Consider the following 19,485-nt stretch of genomic DNA (forward strand, 5'->3'; position numbering starts at 1 on the left):
GCTCACAACCATCCGTAATGAGATCTGACTCCCTCTTCTGGAGTGTCTGAAGACAGCTACAGTGTACTTACATATAATAAATAAATAAATATTTTTTAAAAAAAAAAGATTATTTGTGTAATGTATGTGAGTACACTGTCGCTGTCTTCAAGCACACCAGAAGAGGGCATTGGATCCCATTACAGATGGTTGTGAGCCACCATGTGGTTGCTGGGAACAGCCCTTTATTTTTTATATTTAAGATGTATTTAGTTTTATTTTATGTATATATGTGAATGCCTACACATATGTTTGTGAAGCAGATGCCAGAAGAGGGTGTTGTATTACCTAGAGCTGGAGTTATCCGTAATTGCCAAGCACTTGCTATTTGCGCTAGGAACAGAGCCTGGATCCCCGGAGAGCAGTGAGCACCTCCAGCTGGTGCTCAGTCTTTCCAACACCTTCATTTTTTATTTTAATTTTATTTTGGAGACAGGATACTACTTTGTAGCTCTGGCTGGCTTGGAACTAGCTATGTAGACCAGGCTAGCCTCTACTTTACAGAGATCTGCTTGCTCCTATACCCTAAGTGCTGTGGTTAAAGGCCCTTTACACTGTCTTTGTTTACAATGGTTGGTGAAGGACTCAGAGAAGCCAGCCCTGGGGCAGGGGAGACACTTAGTTGGGAAAGTGCTTGGTGCACAAGAATAAGAACTTGAGTTTGATCCCCAACATCTTCATAAAAAGGCAGGCCTCTGAAAGCCCAGCTCTGAGGCCGTGGAGACAGGCAGATGCTGGCGGCGTCCCTGGTCGGCTCTTCTAGCCCATCATTGAGCTCCAGGTCTCTGTCTCAAAAAAAAAAAAAAAAAAAAAAAAGGGTGAATGAGACTAGCAAAGTGACTCAGATGACTCCGTTTGACCCCTGGAACCCATGTAAAAACCCAGCACCCATACCGTGGAAAGAAAATCAGAGACAGGGGAATCCACCTGGAGCTTAGACGTCAGCTACCCTAGAGCTGGCAGGGTGGCAAACAACAAGAGAGACCTGTCTCAACAAGACGGAAGGGAGAACTGACTTCTGAAGGTCCTCCTCTGGCCTTCATGAGCTCCCTGAGGTACATGTGTGCCTTCCTGGTACTCTCACAGAGCATAGTAACAGAAATAAAGTAGACAGCTGTACAGAAAAGACACACAAGGGTGACCACTGACCTCTATACTTGCATGTGTATCCACATACACACATGAGCATGTGCACACACACACACACACACACACACACACACACGAGAAAAGCAACATGGCCTCCTGTGCACCCTGCTCATGAGTTGCCCAGAACCAGAGAAAGGCCTGGAGCCATCATCAAGGATGCCTCTCGGGTTTTAACTATGTGCCCGGCATGGTGGAAATAGAGATCACAGACCCTTTCTGTAGCAGCTTCCTAGGAAGAACATGATCTAGAGAGGTTAAAAAAACAAAGACCACCAAGTTAGATTGTCCTCTGGTGTCCATTGTGACCAGGCTGGCTGACTACAGCCATGACTAAGGCTGATGTCACTCAGAAAGCCTCTCCCCGGGAAGGTGTCCACATCATCAAAGACACTTTAGGGCCTTGCTTGGCAGACACACAACTGCAAACCGTTTTGGACCCAGTGAGGCCATCAAAGCCTTAATGGGGCCGTCTGAGCTTGCTCTGATGCTGGCAGTTGAGCATTAGAAACAATTCTGCACCACCCACTGTTGTGAGAACAGAGAATGTCCCCTCTGGGTTTGTTTGCTCCCAGCAAGCCTTGGGGCAGGCCTGCTCTGTCCCCACAAAGAAGGTAGTCAGCAAAACCAGCAGATTCAGTCTATTCGAAAAAGCTCTTAGTCTCTGCCTGTGGCTTGTGCCCTGTTTTCTCTACTGATTCACACCCCCACCCCTCAGGTCGGATGTCTTATTAGCATACAATATTTCCAATAGCTTTAATAAATACCACACACACACACAAGCTGGAAGTGGTGGTTACTCTTGTAAGACCAGCAGGAAGATCAGTAGGGTCATCTGCAGCTACATAGTAAGTTCAAGGCTAGCCTGGACTATATGAAGTCCTGTTTCAACTCTTCTCCCCTCCTCCTCATCTCCCCCAAACATACCTACCACCTTGATGCAACAGATGCCATAGCTGAGAGATGTCTGGGGAAGGAGTCCTCTCTCCCTTAGCAGAACTCAGAGCAGCTTTGCATGGGTATGACCTGTGTCAAGTCAAAAGGGCAGTGCAGAGGGAGGACAAGCTCAGGCAATAGTAGAAGATATTTAGGAAGCGACAGTGAATCGATCTGGCCGTGGGGAGTATTATAGGGTAGACAGTCCTGGAAGATAACTTGTTAAACAAGTGGCAGCCAGATTCTACATATTACAACGGGGAATCACTTGGTTACTGGTGAGAAGAGCGCTTGTAGGTATTACAAAGAGAGAAGACATTAGGCATGGTGGCGCACATCTTTAATCCCAGCACTCCGGAGGCAGAGGCAGGCGGATTTCTGAGTTCGAGGCTAGCCTGGTCTACAAAATGAGTTCCCTGTCTCAAAAAACAAAAACAAAACCAAAAAACAAAGAGAGAAGACAAGGGTGTGTGGGCTTTGCCATGGATCATGAGAGAGATTGCAAGAAATCACTGGGAATCTCAGTAAAGGAAGGTTTATTTGGTCACATGAAGTCTGAGATGCTCATGGACCAACCTGGAAATTCCAATTAGGTCTGTTTAGAAAGCTCTGGCCTAAGTAGCAGAAAAGTCATGAGGGATGCTGATAGAGAGCCTTGAAAGCCAGGGTAAACAAGCGACAGTCTATATTCTGTAGGCAGGGAAAAGATAGGGAACATCCCTCAAAAATTATTTTTTTTGAGACAGGATTTTGTGTGCTGGGCTGGCCTTGGTCTTGCTATGTACCTAGAGATGACACTGGTCTTCTGATCCTCTTAGCTCTACCTCGCCAGTGCCTTGCAGGCAGTGTACTGCCACTTACATCACCAGCCTTCTTACAACTGATTGATTAATTATGATAGGGATGAAACAAAGGACTCTCAGATATGATAAGCAAGTGTTCTAACAGTAAACCACACCCTCATCTTCAGCCTTCTCAACTTTTTTTCTCCAAGATAGGGTTTCACTGTGTAGATCTGGCTGTCCTGGAACTTGCTCTGTAGTCCAAGATGGCCTGGAACTCAAAGACCCACCTGCCTCTGCCTCCTGAGTGCTGGGATTAAAGGGGTGTGCCACCACTGCCAGGCTCCTTCTCATGTTTAATTTTTTGCCTTTTACATTGTTTGTTTTACTTTATATATGTGTGTGCACATGTGTACTGTACGCATACGGGAATCTTGCAGATGCCAGAGGAGATATGGATCCCCTGACACTGTGGTTACAGATGAGTGCTAGGAACCAAGCTCAGGTCCTGTGAGAGCAGCAAGTGTTAGCTGTTGAGCCATCTCTCTAGACCCTGCTTTGTTTTGCTTTTGAAAACAGGGTCTCTTGGAGTCCGGGTTGGCCTTGAGCTTTACGTGCAACCAAGAATGACCTTGACTGATTCTGCAGCCTCCGAGTCCCGAGTATTGGGTTTTATCATGAGCCACCATACACAGCTACCTTCTTATTGTGTAAAAGCAGATAATTTTCTGGGCAGTGGTGGTGCTCGCCTTTACTCTCAGCACTGAGGAGGCAGAGATGAGTGGAGCTCTGAGTTCTGAGGCCAGCCAGATCAACAGAGTGAGTTCCAGAACAGCCAGTGCTACACAGAAAACCCATCTCAAAAAACAAAAACATTGGGCTGGAGAGATGGCTCAGCAGTTAAGAGCACTGATTGCTCTTATATAGAATTCCAGAGGACCTGAGTTCAATTCCCAGAAACCACATGGTGGTTTACAACCATCTATAATCGGATCCAGTGCCTTATTCTGGTATGTCTGAAGATGATGATAGTGTATTTACATAAAATAAATAAATCTTAAAAAAAAAAATCAAAAACATCAAGAACAACAAAAAGCAGGTAATTTTTTTAAAGTTCTTTTTGTTTGTTTGCTTTTTGGTTTTTTGGGTTTTTTTTTTNTTTTTTTTTTTTTTTTTTTGGTTTTTCNAGACAGGGTTTCTCTGTNTAGCCCTGGCTGTCCTGGANCTCACTNTGTAGACCAGGCTGGCCTCGAACTCAGAAATCCACCTGCCTCTGCCTCCCGAGTGCTGGTATTAAAGGCGTGCGCCACCACGCCCGGCGGTAATTTTTTCTTAACATATAATAAAAGTACATATTATAATTGTTTTATTTTTTTAAGATTGTTTTCATTTTATGTGTATAAATGTCTTGTCCAAATGTACTACATGCATACCTGGTGCCCACAGAGGCCAGAAGAAAGTACTGGACCCTCAAAATTGGAGTTTTGGGACAGCTGTTGTGCCATGTGGATGCTGGGAACAGAACCTGGGTCACGCTTCACCTCTGAGCCGTCTCTAGTCCATAATATCATATATTTTAATGGAATACAATAATACTTACCTTAAAGGAATATTTCAGTCATAACAAATTCATATAAAACACTTGGGACTGCTGAGGCTGGTGGCACCTGCCTCTTATCCCAGCTATACAACAAGACTGGGTCAAAAGCAAAATACAAAGACATGGAAAATAGAGAGGTTAAAAGTTCCCAAGGTCCAGTCAGAGCAGACCAAGGGTTTGAAGTCAGGCAGCTTAACTCCAAAAACTAAGCTCATCAAATGCAGTGAGAGATGTGCAGCCTCAGGAGGATCCATGTAACCATTGAGACTGACTCGGGTTCAAGAGGAGCATTTGCAGCCAGGTGGAGCACCTGGGAGCCTAACGTCCACTCTAAAAGGTTCGTGGTGGACTGGAGGTCACCACAGGAGAAGGGGTAGGCAGTCCTTTAATGATGGGTAGTATTGTTGACCTATGAACACTGGAGCAGGAAATCAGGAACAACTGTAAAGTGTTGATCCTGGAAAGTGAGGCTGAGCAAAGGAGCAGATGGGGCAGCTTCCATCCAGGTCAGAGCAGCGCCACCTCTGAGATCAGGACATCGAGGGGGACAGAGCAGTGCCACCTCTGAGATCAGGACATCCAGGGGTTACTTATTCCTTTTTCAGAGGTGATGCTGTTAACTGGTGGGCATTCACTGTTGCCAAATGAAGGATAGGTTTCCCTATGATCTTGGACACGTTTGCGCTCTCGTGTGACCTCTGGCTCTCGTATCTTCGTGTATAGAATAAAAGGATTGTCTAGAATGTGAGGGCCAGATTGGGGGGATGGGGGGCGCATGCCCACAGTCCCAGCTCTTGGGAGGCAGAAACAGGAAAGTCAGAGGCTCAAGGACATCTCTGACCTTATAGCAAGCTGAAGGCCAGGCTAAGCTGACAAGAACCTGTCTCAAAAACAAGAACAGTGGGCTGTAGGGATGGCTCAGCCAGTTAAGGACCTTTGCCACTGTATTAGTTAGAGTTTTGCTGCTGTGAACAGACACCATGACCAAGGCAAGTCTTATAAAAAACAACATTTAATTGGGGCTAGCTTACAGGTTCAGAGGTTCAGTCCATTATCATCAAGGTGGGTGCATGGCAGCATCCAGGCTGCCATGGCGCAGGCAGAGCTGAGAGTTCTACGTCTTCATCCAAAGGCTGCTAGTGGAAGACTGACTTCCAGGCAAGTGGGGTGAGAGTCTTAAGCCCACACCCACAGTGACACACCTACTCCAACCAGGTCACACCTATTCCAACAAGGCCACACCTCCAAATGGTGCCACTCCCTGGCCCAAGAATATACAAACCATCACAGCCACCAAGCCTGAGGATATGAGTTCAGTCTTAGGACCCTTGTGGAGGTAGGAGAGACTTGATTTCTGCACATTGTTCTCTGATCTCCACACATATGCTGTGGTCTACATTAGCTTACACACACACTAAACAACATTTAAAAACAAAATTTGGAGCTGGCACCCAATTTTAATCCCAGCACCTCTAGAGGCAGAGGCAGGCAGATCTCTGTGAGTTTGAGGCCAGAAGTGAGTTCCAGGGCAGCCAAGACTGTTACACAGAGAAACCCTGACTCACAAAGAAACCCTGTCTCAAAAGTTAAAGAGGAAAGGCATGTTGACCCCAGTGGTTCTAACCGGGCTGTGGATCATACTAACCAAGGCTTCACATGGGACGATTTTACTCACCCAGGGGGAGGAAAACAAGCAAGGAGCTGTTTAGAGGCTGTCCAGGCCACTCCAAATGTGCCCTCCAGACACCCAGTTTGAAAAGTAGGTAGAGACTGGGATCCCATATGAAAAGTTCCCAGTGCGCCCATGAGAACTTATGTCTTCATTTTCTATCTCCTGTCATCCAAACCCCAAGCCCCTGATACAAAGAAGACTGGTACCACCAGAATTCCTCCACCATAAATTGTTGACATTAGGACAGGATTTTCCTGTGTGTCCCAGGATGTCTAGCACGCTGTGGCCTTGGTCTCCACCCACTAGCGCCAGCCACACATTCCTCCAATTAAAACAAAACTGACTCCAGACATTGCTAAATATCTATTGGGGGCGGGGGGCACCTCTAACTAGAATTCCTAAGAATTCCCATCCCATCTGCCTGCCCAAGTTGCAGATGGAGCCAGACGGGGATGGAAGGCATCACACAGCAGATTTACACAGGCCCAGAAGGAGGGGAAGGTCCAGGCTGCACAATATTAATACAATGGAGGGACTGTATGCCAGCGGGTTGACTGATGTGGTCTCACCCCAGAGGGAGAGAGTTTTCCAGAACCCTCATTCCCGGATTTCGGATCAGTCATTGGAGGGCCTAGAGCAACATCTACAGGCCAACAGTCCCCCGCTTTCCGGGAATGGACAGAGGGGATGTGGGAGTGGTGGTGGTAAGGGATTCTTTCCTTCTGTAGATAATTTCCTGGCATCATCTGCTGCTCTGTTTGATTGGTGGAACACAGAAAGGGAGGGACTTTCCAGCTGTGGGTGCTTGGGTTCCTGGAGGCCATCTGACAGGAATATTGATAGCAGAAGTCTGAGGTTTAGGGTCTGAAAGATTGAGGCTTTGGGGCTGGGTCTACAAAGTGTCTGGTTCCCACCCTAAGGGATGTGGAAATTGTGGACACAGATTTCTTAGAGCTGGGGCTGGAAAAGCTGTCCTCCTCTTCACAAGTCTTTTGCTTGCAGCTTCAGGTACCTGAAAGGAGACAGAGGATGGGAGGCCTGAAGAAAATCAGGGAAGGGGGTTGGGAAGATCCCCACAACTCACTCCACTTGGAGGCTCACAACACCCGAAAGCAGGACAATTCCGAAGATGCATAGGAGCAGAATCCTAGCGTCCCACAGATCGTGACTGTCTGCAAGGAACCCAGGAGACCGTGGATGATCCTGTGGATCACACCAGGGAACCTAGGGGGCCTTAGGAGGGTGAGGATTAAAGAACCTGGGTAGCAGCGCTTTTGGGGCCAACAAGACTCCTCCTTGCCCTCGCAGGTGGAGCAGTTGTACAGGATGGTGCTGCCCCCTGCAGGAGACAATAGGAGCAGCGCTGGCAAGCGAAGCCACCGCCTCCAACCCCTTCCTCCCAGCCGCCCAAGCTCCTCAGGCCGTTGCCCTACTCTCTTCGCTCCCCAGGGGGGCTCCACGGCCTTTTCTTTTACTCACGGCAGACGGGAGCACAGAGAGCTGCAATGAAAGGCAAGGAGCGGTGGCTGACTTGTTCAGTCATGCCCCACGGGGCTACAAATCCTAGGCGTCTCCTTGGTACCCTCCCCATCAATACCTTCCCTGGTGTACTGGGGGATCCTGGTCTTCTGAAGCCATTGCCAGTATAATGGAATCAAAGAGACGGATCCTTTTTTCTCTGGAGAGGCACAGCACAGCTATATTGCCCTAGACCTCATCGGAGCTGCCTTCCAGGCCCCCTCCCAGATCGGTCCCTCTCTTCACCCCCCCCCCCATATCCCGTCTCGTCATGGGTCTTCCTAAGTCCCAAGGTGTCCATTTTCTCCAGACCTCACCTATGACTCTCAGGACTCGGTGAGTTTTCTCTGTGACTTGCTTCATTGAAACCTCATCTGTGGAGATGGACAAGAAGGAGCTAGAGTAGGCTCTAGAGTTTTTGGGGGGGGTTGTGTTGTCTTTGTTTTGTTTTGTTTTTTCCTATTTCCTAGGGCACAGAGTTCTTCCAGACAGAGAGAGAGAGAGAGAGAGAGAGAGAGAGAGAGAGAGAGAGAGAGAGGCTAGTGTGTCCAGAAAGGGCTATGGACTGAAGCAATGGCTGAGATGCACAGCTAGGAACTCGGGTGCCAGCCCCCTTAGGATATAGGTGTGACTATTGCTGAGCTGACCTTGCATATCTGATATTACCTAAGGCAAAGGCTGAGAAATCTGGGGAAGCCCATTCCTTCCATTTCCACTTCGGCTTCGTCTGGTTATTGAGCTGAGCCAGGCGGTTTGCCAAGGCATGATCTTGGAGACGACAGAAGATACAAGCCTTGGCCACGGCCAAGAAAGCCCCACCCAGAGCCAGCACCCACATGAAGCCTGCTGGGGTATGGGAGGAGTTGGACCCCTCAGACCAGGGAAGAGTTAGAATTCTCTGAGATCCGGATTCTGACCCTTCATGTTGGAGGTTCTAGACTGATCCAGAACAATGCCATTGTCTTACTCCTTGGCTCCGGTAGAGCCACCCCTGGGCCCCCAAGAACTGGAAGCTAAAACGTATCTCTAGGACGGATAAATCAGGGTTTCTGTTGCAAGGGGATAGTGGCCTTTACACATCATGGTTCTGAAAGCAATTTATTTTTCTCCTTGTAAGTCACAGTGATAGATAAATGACTCCACCCAATGATGACCACATTTATGTGTGTATCCCCATCCACCCAGGAACCCAGAAATGCTATCCTTCCCACACCCTCCCCGACTCTCCCAACTCTAGCTCCTGGCTGCCCAGGACAGCCTTAGGCCTTCCTTACCCAGCTATTTCCTAGCAACAGGCTCATGGTTGTCTCAGCAACCAAGAGCTCCCAGAGGTCTCAGAGGCCCAGCTAAGCCCAGAGGCTTTTACCTCTCATAGGAAGGGCCTAGTGTGACTCAAACCCAAACAAGGCCCTCCTGCCTACGTGGCAGCGCAGGCATAAACACACATGCAAACACACACATACACACACCCTATGATTAAACTAAATCTGAATCTGCTTTTACACATACCACAGAGGTACCTGAGCCTGGAGAGTTTCTAAGCAACCCCAAACAGGCCTGGACATGCCAAGATCACAGAAGGACCAATACACAAACACAGGCGTCAGCAACACTGATGGGAACCAAGACAGCAGGGAGCCAGGCAGCATCAGATCTATTGGCTGGCAGGCGCACACACATGAAAGAGGCCTCTGGACACCATGGTCCAGCCCCACTTCCATACGGGATCCTCCAAACCACTTGGAATTCCAGAAGGGAGCTCTAGCCCCCGTGTTCATGGAGGTTCTCCTCGCTCCCTATGTCATCCTAGGATGGAGTGTCCCACAATAGGTGGCTTGGGACATAGTAAAGAAATCTCCCAGAGTGTCCTGGCCTCTTAATGGTTACTGTAGGATAAGGTGTCAGCTCCAGTAAAGGAAACCACAGTCTAGGGAACAGGTTACATTTGATAAGTCAAAATCCTCCCACCTAGTGCTCAACCCGCCAGAGCTCTGCTAGGTTTAGCCTGGGCAAAGAGAGGTGCTATCTTACTTTGCCACACTTCTGAATACAGAGGACCCATCCTCAAGCAAAAACAGGCCAGAGGATCCACAATGCTTTCCCAGGATAAGCCCCCGTGTGGACCTTCTGGACCATTCTGAGTCTTGTGGGGTGGAAGGGGGCAGCTCGATCTGGGAACCCCAGCTCTAGGCTCTGGCCAGGTGTGGTGGGATCCCTGACCTTCATAGCTACCATACCAGTACTACAAAGAGGTTTTAGAAGAGCCACTAGCCCCTGGGCTGACTCATTCCCCCTCCTCGGCACAGTCAAGTGGATGGTAGCATCCTCAGTGGCGTACAAAGCGCAAGGATCTAGAGTTCAGAAGGTCTTCAGGGTCTGGGAAGACAGAGTCCAGGCGGAAGCCATGTTCCAGAGCCACCCGTAGCACCTCCTCCAGGAATGTAGGCGTGTTCGCTACCTCCCGACGATCTTCTGGCCCCCCAGTCCACAGTGGCTGCAGCCCCAGTCTTTGATACTCTACTTCAGGGAGTTCCTGGGGGCGGGAGGCCCACTCTAGCCGAAAATGTGGACCTCCTTCTGCCCTGTCCCCAATGGCCACACCAAATCTGTTGCGCATGGCAGCCAGACACTCTGGGTCAGTGCAGAAGAGGTTGGCTCGGAAGGTGTCCACCTGGACAGAGCTCAGCTCATAGTGGTGGGGGCCCCTTCGAGCAGAGAAGTGCACCTGGCGTGGGCTGACATCTACATCTGCATGGAGTAGGGCGGCTGTGGATGCAGGTGTACCCCGAGAGGCTTCCAATTCCCGAAGGGCATCCAGGAGGGGCCGGATCTGGTAGAAGTCAGCCTCTGCCTTAAGAAGGGCAGTTTCTCCGTACCCACGGGGCAGGTCCAGACGGCCTAGACGCAAAAAATTGAGGATGTGCCGGAACGCCTTGCCATCCCTGTCGATGAAGTAATGGCCATCTCCTTGTGGGTTAAGGTTGGCTGGCATTAGGGTGTCAGCCCTAAACATGGCCCCCAGCATAGAATCTGGGAAGCGTGTCAGGGTCTCCAGTGTAGTGGAATATAGTGTTCCCCCCACATTTAGGGTCACGGGACCCCCAAAGGAAGGGGGTGAAGAGGACACAGGAGGGGGGGAAATTTTGGGTAATATAAGAGACAGGCAAGGAGAAGGACAAAGCAGATATTTGGGGGTTTGGAAAGAATTGGGTGGTAACGTTCAGACTTGCTAAGTTGGAGGCAGAGATTGGAGAACAAGACAGTAAAGTTTGTAGCTCACCCAAGCTACTTTGGTGGTGGTTGGGGGCTTCAGGACACAAAAATCCCCGAGAGGATGAAAGAACCGATGAAAGGAACAGACGGCAGCCAGACAGGATCAGGGAGCTTTTGGTCCAGACGATTCTGATTGTGCGTGGTCAGCGATTCCCTCCTGTACTTTTCAGACAGTGGGTTTCCGAAATTCAACCAGCAGGTGACGGTGGTGAGCACCGGTCGGACGCGGAAAGGATCAGTTTGAGTTTCTGAGCTTTTGTAGTTGTAGAGTCCACGTCGGGTTCCGAGGACCTGTCCAGAGGCCCAGCCAGGGTTAGGGGCGTGTGTCCCAAAAGATGGAGGCGCAACTGATAGGAGCCGGTAGCCAGCAGTTCTGTATGGCTTGGGAGAGGCGATGCTCTTGCAGTCAGAGCTGAGAGTGTCCCGGGACTCTGTTGGGAACAAACAGAGTCTCAGGACTCGGGCGTTACCGCCTTCCTGGGTTGTCGCAGCAGGCACTGAGGTCCTCTCCACCCCCAGGAAGTGGCCTAAGGGCAGCGGTCAGTGGCCCTTTAAGCGACAGTCCCGCCCCTTAGCGCCCCGCCCTACGCCCCCGTGGGCTGGCCGGGCTCTGCTATGGGTGGGAGCCGGGCCTTGCCAGTGCGAGAGATGGGGCGGACAGGCTGGACCGGCCGACTGGAGCGGGGGTGGGATGATTCACAGGCTTCGTTGCGGAAGTGGCCGCGACGGCCCCGCGTTCCCTGCAGGTGTGCATGACCTCACTAGTACAACTTGGTCGAGGATGGAGTCTCCAGTCCATCCCTCTAGTCTGAGAGAATCCACGTCTCCCGGTTGGATCCCGGTCGGGAACTCCCGAGGGGGCGGATGCTGAGCCATCGCATTCCCGGGATGCCTTCGGGCCATCCCAGCGAGCCCAGGTTCCCACGCGGTGGCTTCCCTGGTCCCCTGGGCTCGAAAGCCCCTCCCGCCAAGCCACCGGGTGCTAGTCAGCTTCCTCCTTTAAAGAAACCCTAGCCTCTTGAGTAACCAGGGCTACCCGCATCTGGGTGGCCACTGTGCCAAACACCCTGCCGGGCCCCCAGGTGGCGCACAGTAAATGAACTAAGAAAGAAGCCAAGCTGAGAGACTTTAATGGAGACTTCAATGGGGCAGGGTGGGGAGGAGCCTGGAATCACAGAGTATGGAGGTCCTGACTGCGACGGCTCAGTTTCTCTGGGTCGTCCGACGCCATGAGGGAGAAGTCTCGGAATATGTCGAGATACGTCTCATCTCCTAAGGAAAACAGAGGAAAGACTGGGAGGCTGGACATCCGGGCTACACAGTAGGGGTACAGGGTAAGCGCTTTAAAGTGTGGGTGCATCCTAAGTACAGTACCTTTGTTCCACAGGTCAGGCACGTTCGCTGTGCCCAAAACATGTTTGTTGAATAAACAATGGTATTAATGCAGTTGGGTACTAAGGGGTCAGGCATGCAAGGGCCATCATTTCGGTATGGACCGGGAGTCGGGGTCGGGGTGAAATACGTGGTTACTTTACCTGCCTGGCCCTGGGCCGCTTCAGCCTCCCGCATCTTTGCCAATCGTAGCCTGAAGGGTGGGGATTAAGGAGTAAAAGACCTGGAACTTGGCCAAATCCCCATCCTCTGTCCAATTCTTGAGTTGTGTCACTCCTTAAAAATGTCTGTCCATAACTAGTGCTTAAAAAAAAAAAGCTTACACTCACGAACTTTTTTGCAATGTTGGTATCCTAATAATGGCTCCCAGGTGAACTCTCAGTATCTCACCCAACTGGTCCATGCTCCTGCTCCACACCCCACTCCACACACACACACCCCAGACCTCACCCTCCAAGTCTAGTTTTGACGTTAGTCCCACCCCAACGATGGATGGACTGTCCAAGCATCAGTCTGCCCCTTCAGCATTCTCACAGGGTTACGATGTCAGCATTAGTGGTTTCCATTGCGATAGTCAGAGGGTCCCTGCCTTCTGTGTCTCGAGCCCCCAGATCAGCACCCCGTTTCAGGAACAGGCAAGCGAGCCTAGAGAAGAGAGCTAAATTCAGCAGCAGGCATCCCCCAATTTCACTCCCAGAAAGCTTCCTCCCCATGGTGCCATTTCCATGGCTCCCTACCCTGTGTGGCCAAGAATGGTGGCATGGTGGAGAGGACCCCGGCCGGCACTGTCTGCTTGGTTCACATTCGCCCCATTTTGGAGGAGAAACTCGCAGGCCAGAAGAGAGTTCTGCATAGAGAGATCAAGAAGGAGATGGCATTTTTAGAGGTGGATTTTTGGATGTTTCAGGGCTCAGTGAGGTGTCAGGCTTGGCCCTCGATCTTTAGATGCTCATATATTAAATCTATCCCGGGACTGGAGAGATGTCTCAGTGGTTAAAAGCACCAGCTACTCTTCCAAAGGAGTCAGATTCAATCCTTAGCACCCACACTGTCTGTAACTCCAGTTCCAGGGGAACCCCCCTCCCATATATATACACACAAGCAAAACACCAATGCACATAAAAAATTAAATAATGCGCCACCACGCCCAGCTTAAATAAGATAGCATTTGTTTTTTAAAAAAAAAAAAAAAAAAAGCCAGGCAGTGGTAGCACATGTCTTAATCTAAAGCCCACCACTCAGGAGGCAGAGGCCAGCAAATCTCTGTGTTTAAGGCCAGTTTGGTCTACAGAGTGAGTTCCAGGACAGCCAGGGCTATACAGAGAAAATCTGTCCCTCCCCAAAGCATATCCTGCACCCTGTTGAGACATCCTGTCCCTCTTTTTTTTAATTAAAGATTGTTTTATTTTTATTTTATGTGTATAGGTGTTTCACCCACATGTATGTCTGTGTGTCACATGTAGTGAATGAGGGGGCCAGTAGAGGGCGCTGGATCTCCTGGCACTGGAGTTATAGTTATGCGCTGCCTTGTAGATGCTGGGAACTGATCCTGAGCAAACACAGCATGAGCTCCTGACTTCTGAGCCATCTCTCCGGTCTGCTATCCTTATTTTACATTGAGGAGACTAAGTCACGGGGATATTGACAACTTGTTTTAAATCTCATGTAAGTGGCAGACGAAAAATCTAATTCACCACCTCCAAATCACACTTCAAACACCTAGTCTATATTATTTATCTTGCCCTATGGGATGGAGACCCCAGGGAGAGTTCTAGGGTAGAATTGGGAAGGCCAGCATGGTCCTCACAGCAGCTGTGGCCCGGATCAGAGGTGTGGCATTCCCCTGGCCCACATTGACCCAGTTGACATCAGCTCCATGGGCCAGGGCATCAGCCATGGTAGGAAGAGATGGGGGATGTCCAGCAGCTTGAAACAGCAGGGCTCCGGGGTGCAGGCTTCCCATGTCATCAGACGGGGACTCTGTCAAGTGGATTTAATTCTGTTAAGGAGTATCAGTGCCGGGTCTAGAAAGGAAATCTTCAGCAAAGTCCCCAGGTGCTGCAGTGGGGTAAGTCACGTCCAAATTGTGGGGAGTCCCTTGTGACTCAGAGCTGTGGTGAGAAACGGGAGCGCTGTGGATGTGTATACGTGTTGGTATGTGTGTTGTGTGTGTGCAGGGCCCTGGGTGTGGAAGAGATAGCATTGCTCATCTCCCCAGACTGGCTGGATGCCAGAGGTGAGCTGACTCCCTGACAGACTCAGTGCTTACCTTCCCCCGCCCAGACAAGGCTCATAACCCTTCCTTCTTTTCAAACCTTCGGAGATGCCAAGTTCAACCTCTCTCTGGAGATGCCCCTCTCTGTGGCTCTTCCTGACCATACTCCAGCCCATACTTTTCCTTCGTCTACACCCCACTGTGACCTCCTGACTCTGTACTCTGCTCCTCCCAGCCTCCTCCAAGGGACATCCTGGACCTCACATTCTGCCTCCCTCTAGGGCCTGGCCAGTACTGAGTGTACAGCAATGAGTTGGACTCTCTACCTGATTTGGATCTGACAATGCCCGAGTGTGGCCTGATAGGAGGCTTTGGGGGCACAGGAGGATGTCCTCTTGGGGGTCCCCTACCACCTCTTCGCCCACGGATTTCAGGAAGCTTGGTCAGGAACTTTTTCTCCACATACTTGGCATGAATCCAGGCTTCCTTTTCCTGCCTGGAGGTTAGAGGAGACAGCCTTTGGTCCCTCAGCCTCTTTGCCATTCCTCTCCACGACAGGGAAGCCCTGAGTCCCTCCACCCCAACCTCACCGGGAGCAGCTGGGCCCTGGCTTCTTCACCGCCATGGCCTCCACCCGGGCCTCGTAGATCTGGTTGATGATGACATTCCCCAGCTCACACATAAGCTTCGAAGGCCCAGAAGAGGGCAAGAGAAAGAGGGAGAGTAACTGGGTGAGTATCAGAGCCCTCAAAGATTCCTCAGTCCTCTGTCTTCACAATATCCGGAGTAACCCTAGTTACCTTCACCAGTTCTGGTTCCCAGGAGTCAAGGATCAGAGAGCGGACTTTGGAGAAATGAACACCAAGGCTCCTGGAGGGCCAGAGGGAGAGTCATGCCCTGTGTGGGCAGTAGCCTAGGAAAGCTGTTGCTACTGAAAAGATCAGGCCTGTGTGCAGACACAGAGGAGCCGGGCCAGGAAGCAGAGCAGCAGAGGCCCTCTAGCCTCGATCTGACTCTGGCCTGCTCACCATTGCTGCTGAACACTCTAGCCTCCCCACTTTGCTCATGATGCTTCGGTCTGGAACATGCTTTGTCTGCCACCTCTTTTCCCTCCATATACTTCAGACTGGTGGTGAAGCCTTAGGGACTTTCTAGGATCTCACAACCCTTTCCCCTCTTGGGCTCTTGTTGGCTGTCCCACCCTCAGCAACCATAACCCATGCTTCTTCCTATCAAGACAATGAGTTCATCTAGGAGGCCCCCAGGCCTGTCCACACCCAACTCAAATGTGCACTTGCGCTACAAGCTTGGAGACTGGTGACAGAGAAGGAAGAGCAAGGGTAGGGTGCATGAGAGGGGCCACGCAGCAGTTGGAAGCAGGGCTTGTGCCACAGGTTTTAGGGAATGACCTGTGGATGCCGGAACACTGAATGCAGAGAGTGACGCCAAGGTTGATGCTGGCCCACTCTGGGGCTGGCTCCCTGCAATCGCAGCATTGCGCATTTCCATCCACGCTTTGTACCTGGGCCGCCACCTGCCCAACTCCTCCAGACTCCCTTCCTCTGGCTGCCCCACCACAAGCCAGAGTTGCAGCAGAGCCTGGGGCATGGTATCCTGAGACCTGAGGGAGACAGGAGAAAGGATGAGCAAGGGGCCTAAGGGTGAGGAAAGCTCCACCTCCCAGGGCAGTGTGGCCCATATGAAGGTACCTGGCCTGGCCCCCGAGGGCTGTTCTCCAGGTGAGCCTGGCTGAAGGCTGAGGCAATGCTGCTCTGGACAGCACTGACCCATAGCTGCAGGAGACGCTCAGAGTCAGCCTGGAGGAAACAGGACCTGCAGGTGGCATTGAGAGTGATAAGACCAGAGAGCTGTGAGGCAGGGAGGGCAAGCTGACAGCCTGCGGATGCCCAGCTGGATATACAGTTTTTGAAAGATGTTTACTTATTGATCTATTCTTTTTTTTTTTTAAGATTTATTTATTATTATATGTAAGTACACTGTAGCTGTCTTCAGACACTCCAGAAAAGGGAGTCAGATCTCGTTACGGATGGTTGTGAGCCACCATGTGGTTGCTGGGATTTGAACTCTGGACCTTCGGAAGAGCAGTCGGGTGCTCTTACCCACTGAGNGGATGGTTGTGAGCCACCATGTGGTTGCTGGGATTTGAACTCTGGACCTTCGGAAGAGCAGTCGGGTGCTCTTACCCACTGAGCCATCTCACCAGCCCTATTGATCTATTTCTAATGAGATTGGGCCCAAGGCTTTGCGCATGCTTAGGTAAGCACGCTGCCTCGGAGTTATATCCAAGCCATTTTTTACTTTAGTTAGAGATAGGATCTGATAAACTGTCCAGACTGACTTCAAACTTGCTAGCAAGCCATTCGGGACTTGAACTTTTCAGAAAGACAACATTAACCCAGTGGTGGTGGTGCACACCTTTGATCCTACCACTTGGGAAGCAGAGGCAGATGGATCTCTGAGTTGGAGGCCAGCCTGGTCTACAGAATGAGTTCCAAGACAGTCAGGGCTACACAGAGAAACCCCTTCTTGGGGTGGAGAGAGACTACATTATATTCATATGTGTGTCTGTGTATCTGTGCAAACACACACCCAGTATGTCCTAGAGTTGAGTATCTCTTTCCACCATGTGTGTCCTGGGGATGAACTCAGGTTGACAAGCTTGGCACAAGTACTGAGCCCTCTCAGTAGCCTCTTTCTCCTTGAGACAGAAACAGGCCGTGTTCCTCAAACTTAAGATTCTCCTCCCAAGTGCTGGCGTTACAGGTGTGCTCTGAACCTGGTTATCTGCTCTACTGAAATCCAGGTGATCCCTAACTTATGGTAGTTTGACAATATTTTTCAAGATTAACACACAAAGGTGTATTTATACAACCCTCTTGGGTTTTCAGTAGTGTGTTCGATAACACTTTCTTGTAGAAGAGCCTTGGAACTGTATGCTAACGGTTTCTAGCAGGTAAGCTAAGGCTAGGCTAAGCTATGTGTAAAGTAGGTTTTCCAGTATCTTTTCAACTGACAATGAATTTACTGTAAGCGGAGCACTGGTACTCCTCTAGTGAATGGCAGCGTCCTCCGAAATATCTCCTACCACCTTGTCCTCTCAGTCTGGGCTCCCTGCTTCAACCCAGTCTCCAAAGGGTTAAGTCCTGGACCTATTCAGGGACACTCATTTTGGTGGCCCTGCCTTTTGGGTTTGTAAACATTCAGACATTTTAGAATATCGCCCCAGGGACTCTACTCACTTGCTGGTGGACACTACTTCGAAACAGAAACGCCTTTCTGAGTCTGGACAGAGCTTCACTGTACAGAGACGAAGGTCGTCTACCACTACGGTTACAGGGTCCTGGCAGAGAGTGATAAGGGGTCCATGAGCCAGTCATTGTGAACAAGGGCTGAGTTTATCTAGAGCCCAGGCACCCCGGACCGACCCACCTTATATTTCTTCTGGTAAACCAGCTGGTTGTTCTGAATGGTGAACCAGCGTCTGGAGGAGACGGAAGGAGTGGTTACATACATGCCCAACATGGGGACAGGCTCAGGAGTGGACAAAAGGGAAACTGTGCTCTTTGCCCCCTAAGTAGCTCGCTGAGGAGAGATGTGGACTGACAGTCCCATGGGACATTCCAGACAATGGTGGGAACTTAAGCAGAGTGGGCACACCCTTACAGCTAAGGGCTGTTCTGCACACCTTGGACAACCGAGATTGGACATATCTTCCAGCAGATGGCAGTAAGGCTGGCCTTCAACTCCCGATCTTCCTACCTCAAAAGCGAGGCTCACAAGGATATGCCACCACACCCAGTTTTCTTTCTTCTAAGTTTATTATTGCAACTTTTTGCCTAGCGTGGCCAATGTTGAAGGAGCTAGCAGGGGGAGACAGCCTTAAAGGTTATAAAAAATGGGTAACAGTGATAGACACTGTTTCTGGGTGGCTCCTGAGGCTATTGGAATCACTTCTACAAGTATTTGTTTGAGATAGGATCTTGCCATGTAACCCAGGGAAGCCTAAAATTCGCTCTGTAGTCCAGGCTGACCACAAATCTGCAATCCTCTCACTCCCCTTAGTCTCCTGACTGCTGGCGTTTACACCAAGCTTATTGCTACAGTGTTGGGCAAATGAAACTATGTTGGGGAAGGGGCTCCATTTTCTAATTTGTACCAAGGTCCCCTATGGGCTGGGGTTGGTTCTGAAAGATGAACCGGTCACGTCAAGATGCGTAGCGTTCTGTTTCAAGCCCTGTAGCGTTTCCCCATCTTCCTCAGAGTAGTGTCAAAGTCCTACCGACATCTGCAGAGTTCTAGAAGGATTCCGTAACCCCTTTAGCTCCTCCTCCTTCCTCCCTCACTCTGTCTGGGCCCACAGCTCATTTTGCAAACACTATGGGAACTCGGGGCCTTTCTTCCCATTAACTTGTCCTTCTTCCTACAGCATCCTTCACTCAGATATCTTGACTCAGAAGTTACTTTCTTAGCCCGGCATGATGGTGAACACTTGTAATCCCAGCTCTTGGGAGGTGGAGGCCCAAAGATCAGGAGTTCAAGGTCATCCTTGGCTACATCAGCCAAGATACAAGAGATTTTCCCATAGAGTGTGTCAAGAAATAAAGTAACAGTTCTGTTCCTTATTTGTTTGCAGACAGAATTCCAATCCTAGCCGGGCATGGTGGCGCACAAAACAAAACAAAACAAAACAACCAATAACCACCACAACAAGGGATCTACAGCTGAGCTACACCCACAATGTAGGGTTCCCAATTCTAAATAAACTATCAGGGGCTGGGTTTGGTGGATCAGGCCTGCAAGCCTAGCACTGGCAAGGAACAGGCAGGTTTGGAACTCTTTTTTTTTGTTTGTTTGTTTTTTTTGTTTTTTGAGACAGGGTTTCTCTGTGTAG

At 50.1% G+C, this 19,485-nt stretch overlaps 3 protein-coding genes across 5 annotated transcripts in view; all 3 read right to left on the minus strand.

Annotated features, from left to right (window-relative positions):
• Nucleotides 1-6,519: 6,519 nt before the first annotated feature.
• Tmem95 (transmembrane protein 95) lies at nucleotides 6,520-8,559 on the minus strand. 2 transcript variants are annotated; one of them, XM_029484112.1, is made up of 8 exons: nucleotides 8,360-8,531; nucleotides 8,011-8,067; nucleotides 7,773-7,853; nucleotides 7,655-7,675; nucleotides 7,434-7,514; nucleotides 7,260-7,347; nucleotides 7,090-7,187; nucleotides 6,623-6,999 (listed from the first exon to the last, which is right to left on the minus strand). In XM_029484112.1, exons 1-7 carry the CDS (start codon nucleotides 8,529-8,531, stop codon nucleotides 7,157-7,159), a joined length of 531 nt encoding a protein of 176 aa, XP_029339972.1. In that variant the 3' UTR covers nucleotides 6,623-6,999; nucleotides 7,090-7,156. The 2 variants fall into 2 exon arrangements, with proteins under 2 accessions (XP_021033760.1, XP_029339972.1); XM_021178101.2 differs by having other exon boundaries at nucleotides 6,520-7,187; nucleotides 8,360-8,559.
• Nucleotides 8,560-8,775: 216 nt separating this feature from the next.
• Nucleotides 8,776-11,491, minus strand: Kctd11 (potassium channel tetramerization domain containing 11). Its single transcript, XM_021177610.1, has one exon. The coding sequence runs from the start codon at nucleotides 10,716-10,718 to the stop codon at nucleotides 10,020-10,022; it is 699 nt and encodes a 232-aa protein (XP_021033269.1). The 5' UTR covers nucleotides 10,719-11,491; the 3' UTR covers nucleotides 8,776-10,019.
• Nucleotides 11,492-12,015: 524 nt separating this feature from the next.
• The window catches only part of Acap1 (ArfGAP with coiled-coil, ankyrin repeat and PH domains 1), a 14,160-nt gene continuing 6,690 nt past the window's right edge, over nucleotides 12,016-19,485 (minus strand). Inside the window, exons 11-22 of one of the 2 annotated variants that reach the window (XM_029483008.1) lie at nucleotides 18,024-18,075; nucleotides 17,834-17,934; nucleotides 16,283-16,406; nucleotides 15,983-16,194; nucleotides 15,374-15,443; nucleotides 15,164-15,258; nucleotides 14,900-15,069; nucleotides 14,166-14,338; nucleotides 13,096-13,205; nucleotides 12,893-13,003; nucleotides 12,502-12,551; nucleotides 12,016-12,238 (exon numbers count right to left, since the gene is read on the minus strand). In XM_029483008.1, coding sequence (XP_029338868.1) covers nucleotides 12,138-12,238; nucleotides 12,502-12,551; nucleotides 12,893-13,003; nucleotides 13,096-13,205; nucleotides 14,166-14,338; nucleotides 14,900-15,069; nucleotides 15,164-15,258; nucleotides 15,374-15,443; nucleotides 15,983-16,194; nucleotides 16,283-16,406; nucleotides 17,834-17,934; nucleotides 18,024-18,075 — 1,369 coding nt within the window. In that variant the 3' untranslated portion in view covers nucleotides 12,016-12,137. The remainder of the gene's footprint in view (nucleotides 12,239-12,501; nucleotides 12,552-12,892; nucleotides 13,004-13,095; nucleotides 13,206-14,165; nucleotides 14,339-14,899; nucleotides 15,070-15,163; nucleotides 15,259-15,373; nucleotides 15,444-15,982; nucleotides 16,195-16,282; nucleotides 16,407-17,833; nucleotides 17,935-18,023; nucleotides 18,076-19,485) is intronic. The other variant, XM_021176474.1, reaches the window with a different exon arrangement.

Source organism: Mus caroli, chromosome 11 (genome assembly GCF_900094665.2).
Source record: "Mus caroli chromosome 11, CAROLI_EIJ_v1.1, whole genome shotgun sequence".
NCBI classification, from domain to species: domain Eukaryota; kingdom Metazoa; phylum Chordata; class Mammalia; order Rodentia; family Muridae; genus Mus; species Mus caroli.

Bases quoted from the DNA above. Each gene is read 5' to 3' on its own strand.
- Tmem95 (XM_021178101.2), bottom strand. From the start codon at position 8,531: ATGTGGGTGCTGGCTCTGGGTGGGGCTTTCTTGGCCGTGGCCAAGGCT. The intron at 7,676-7,772 runs GTATTGATGGGG...CTTTCATTGCAG, and splicing joins CCCCCAGTACACCAGGGAAG to CTCTCTGTGCTCCCGTCTGC. The intron at 7,188-7,259 runs GTGAGTTGTGGG...GTCTCCTTTCAG, and splicing joins GTTGTGAGCCTCCAAGTGGA to GTACCTGAAGCTGCAAGCAA.
- Kctd11 (XM_021177610.1), bottom strand. From the start codon at position 10,718: ATGCTGGGGGCCATGTTTAGGGCTGACACCCTAATGCCAGCCAACCTT.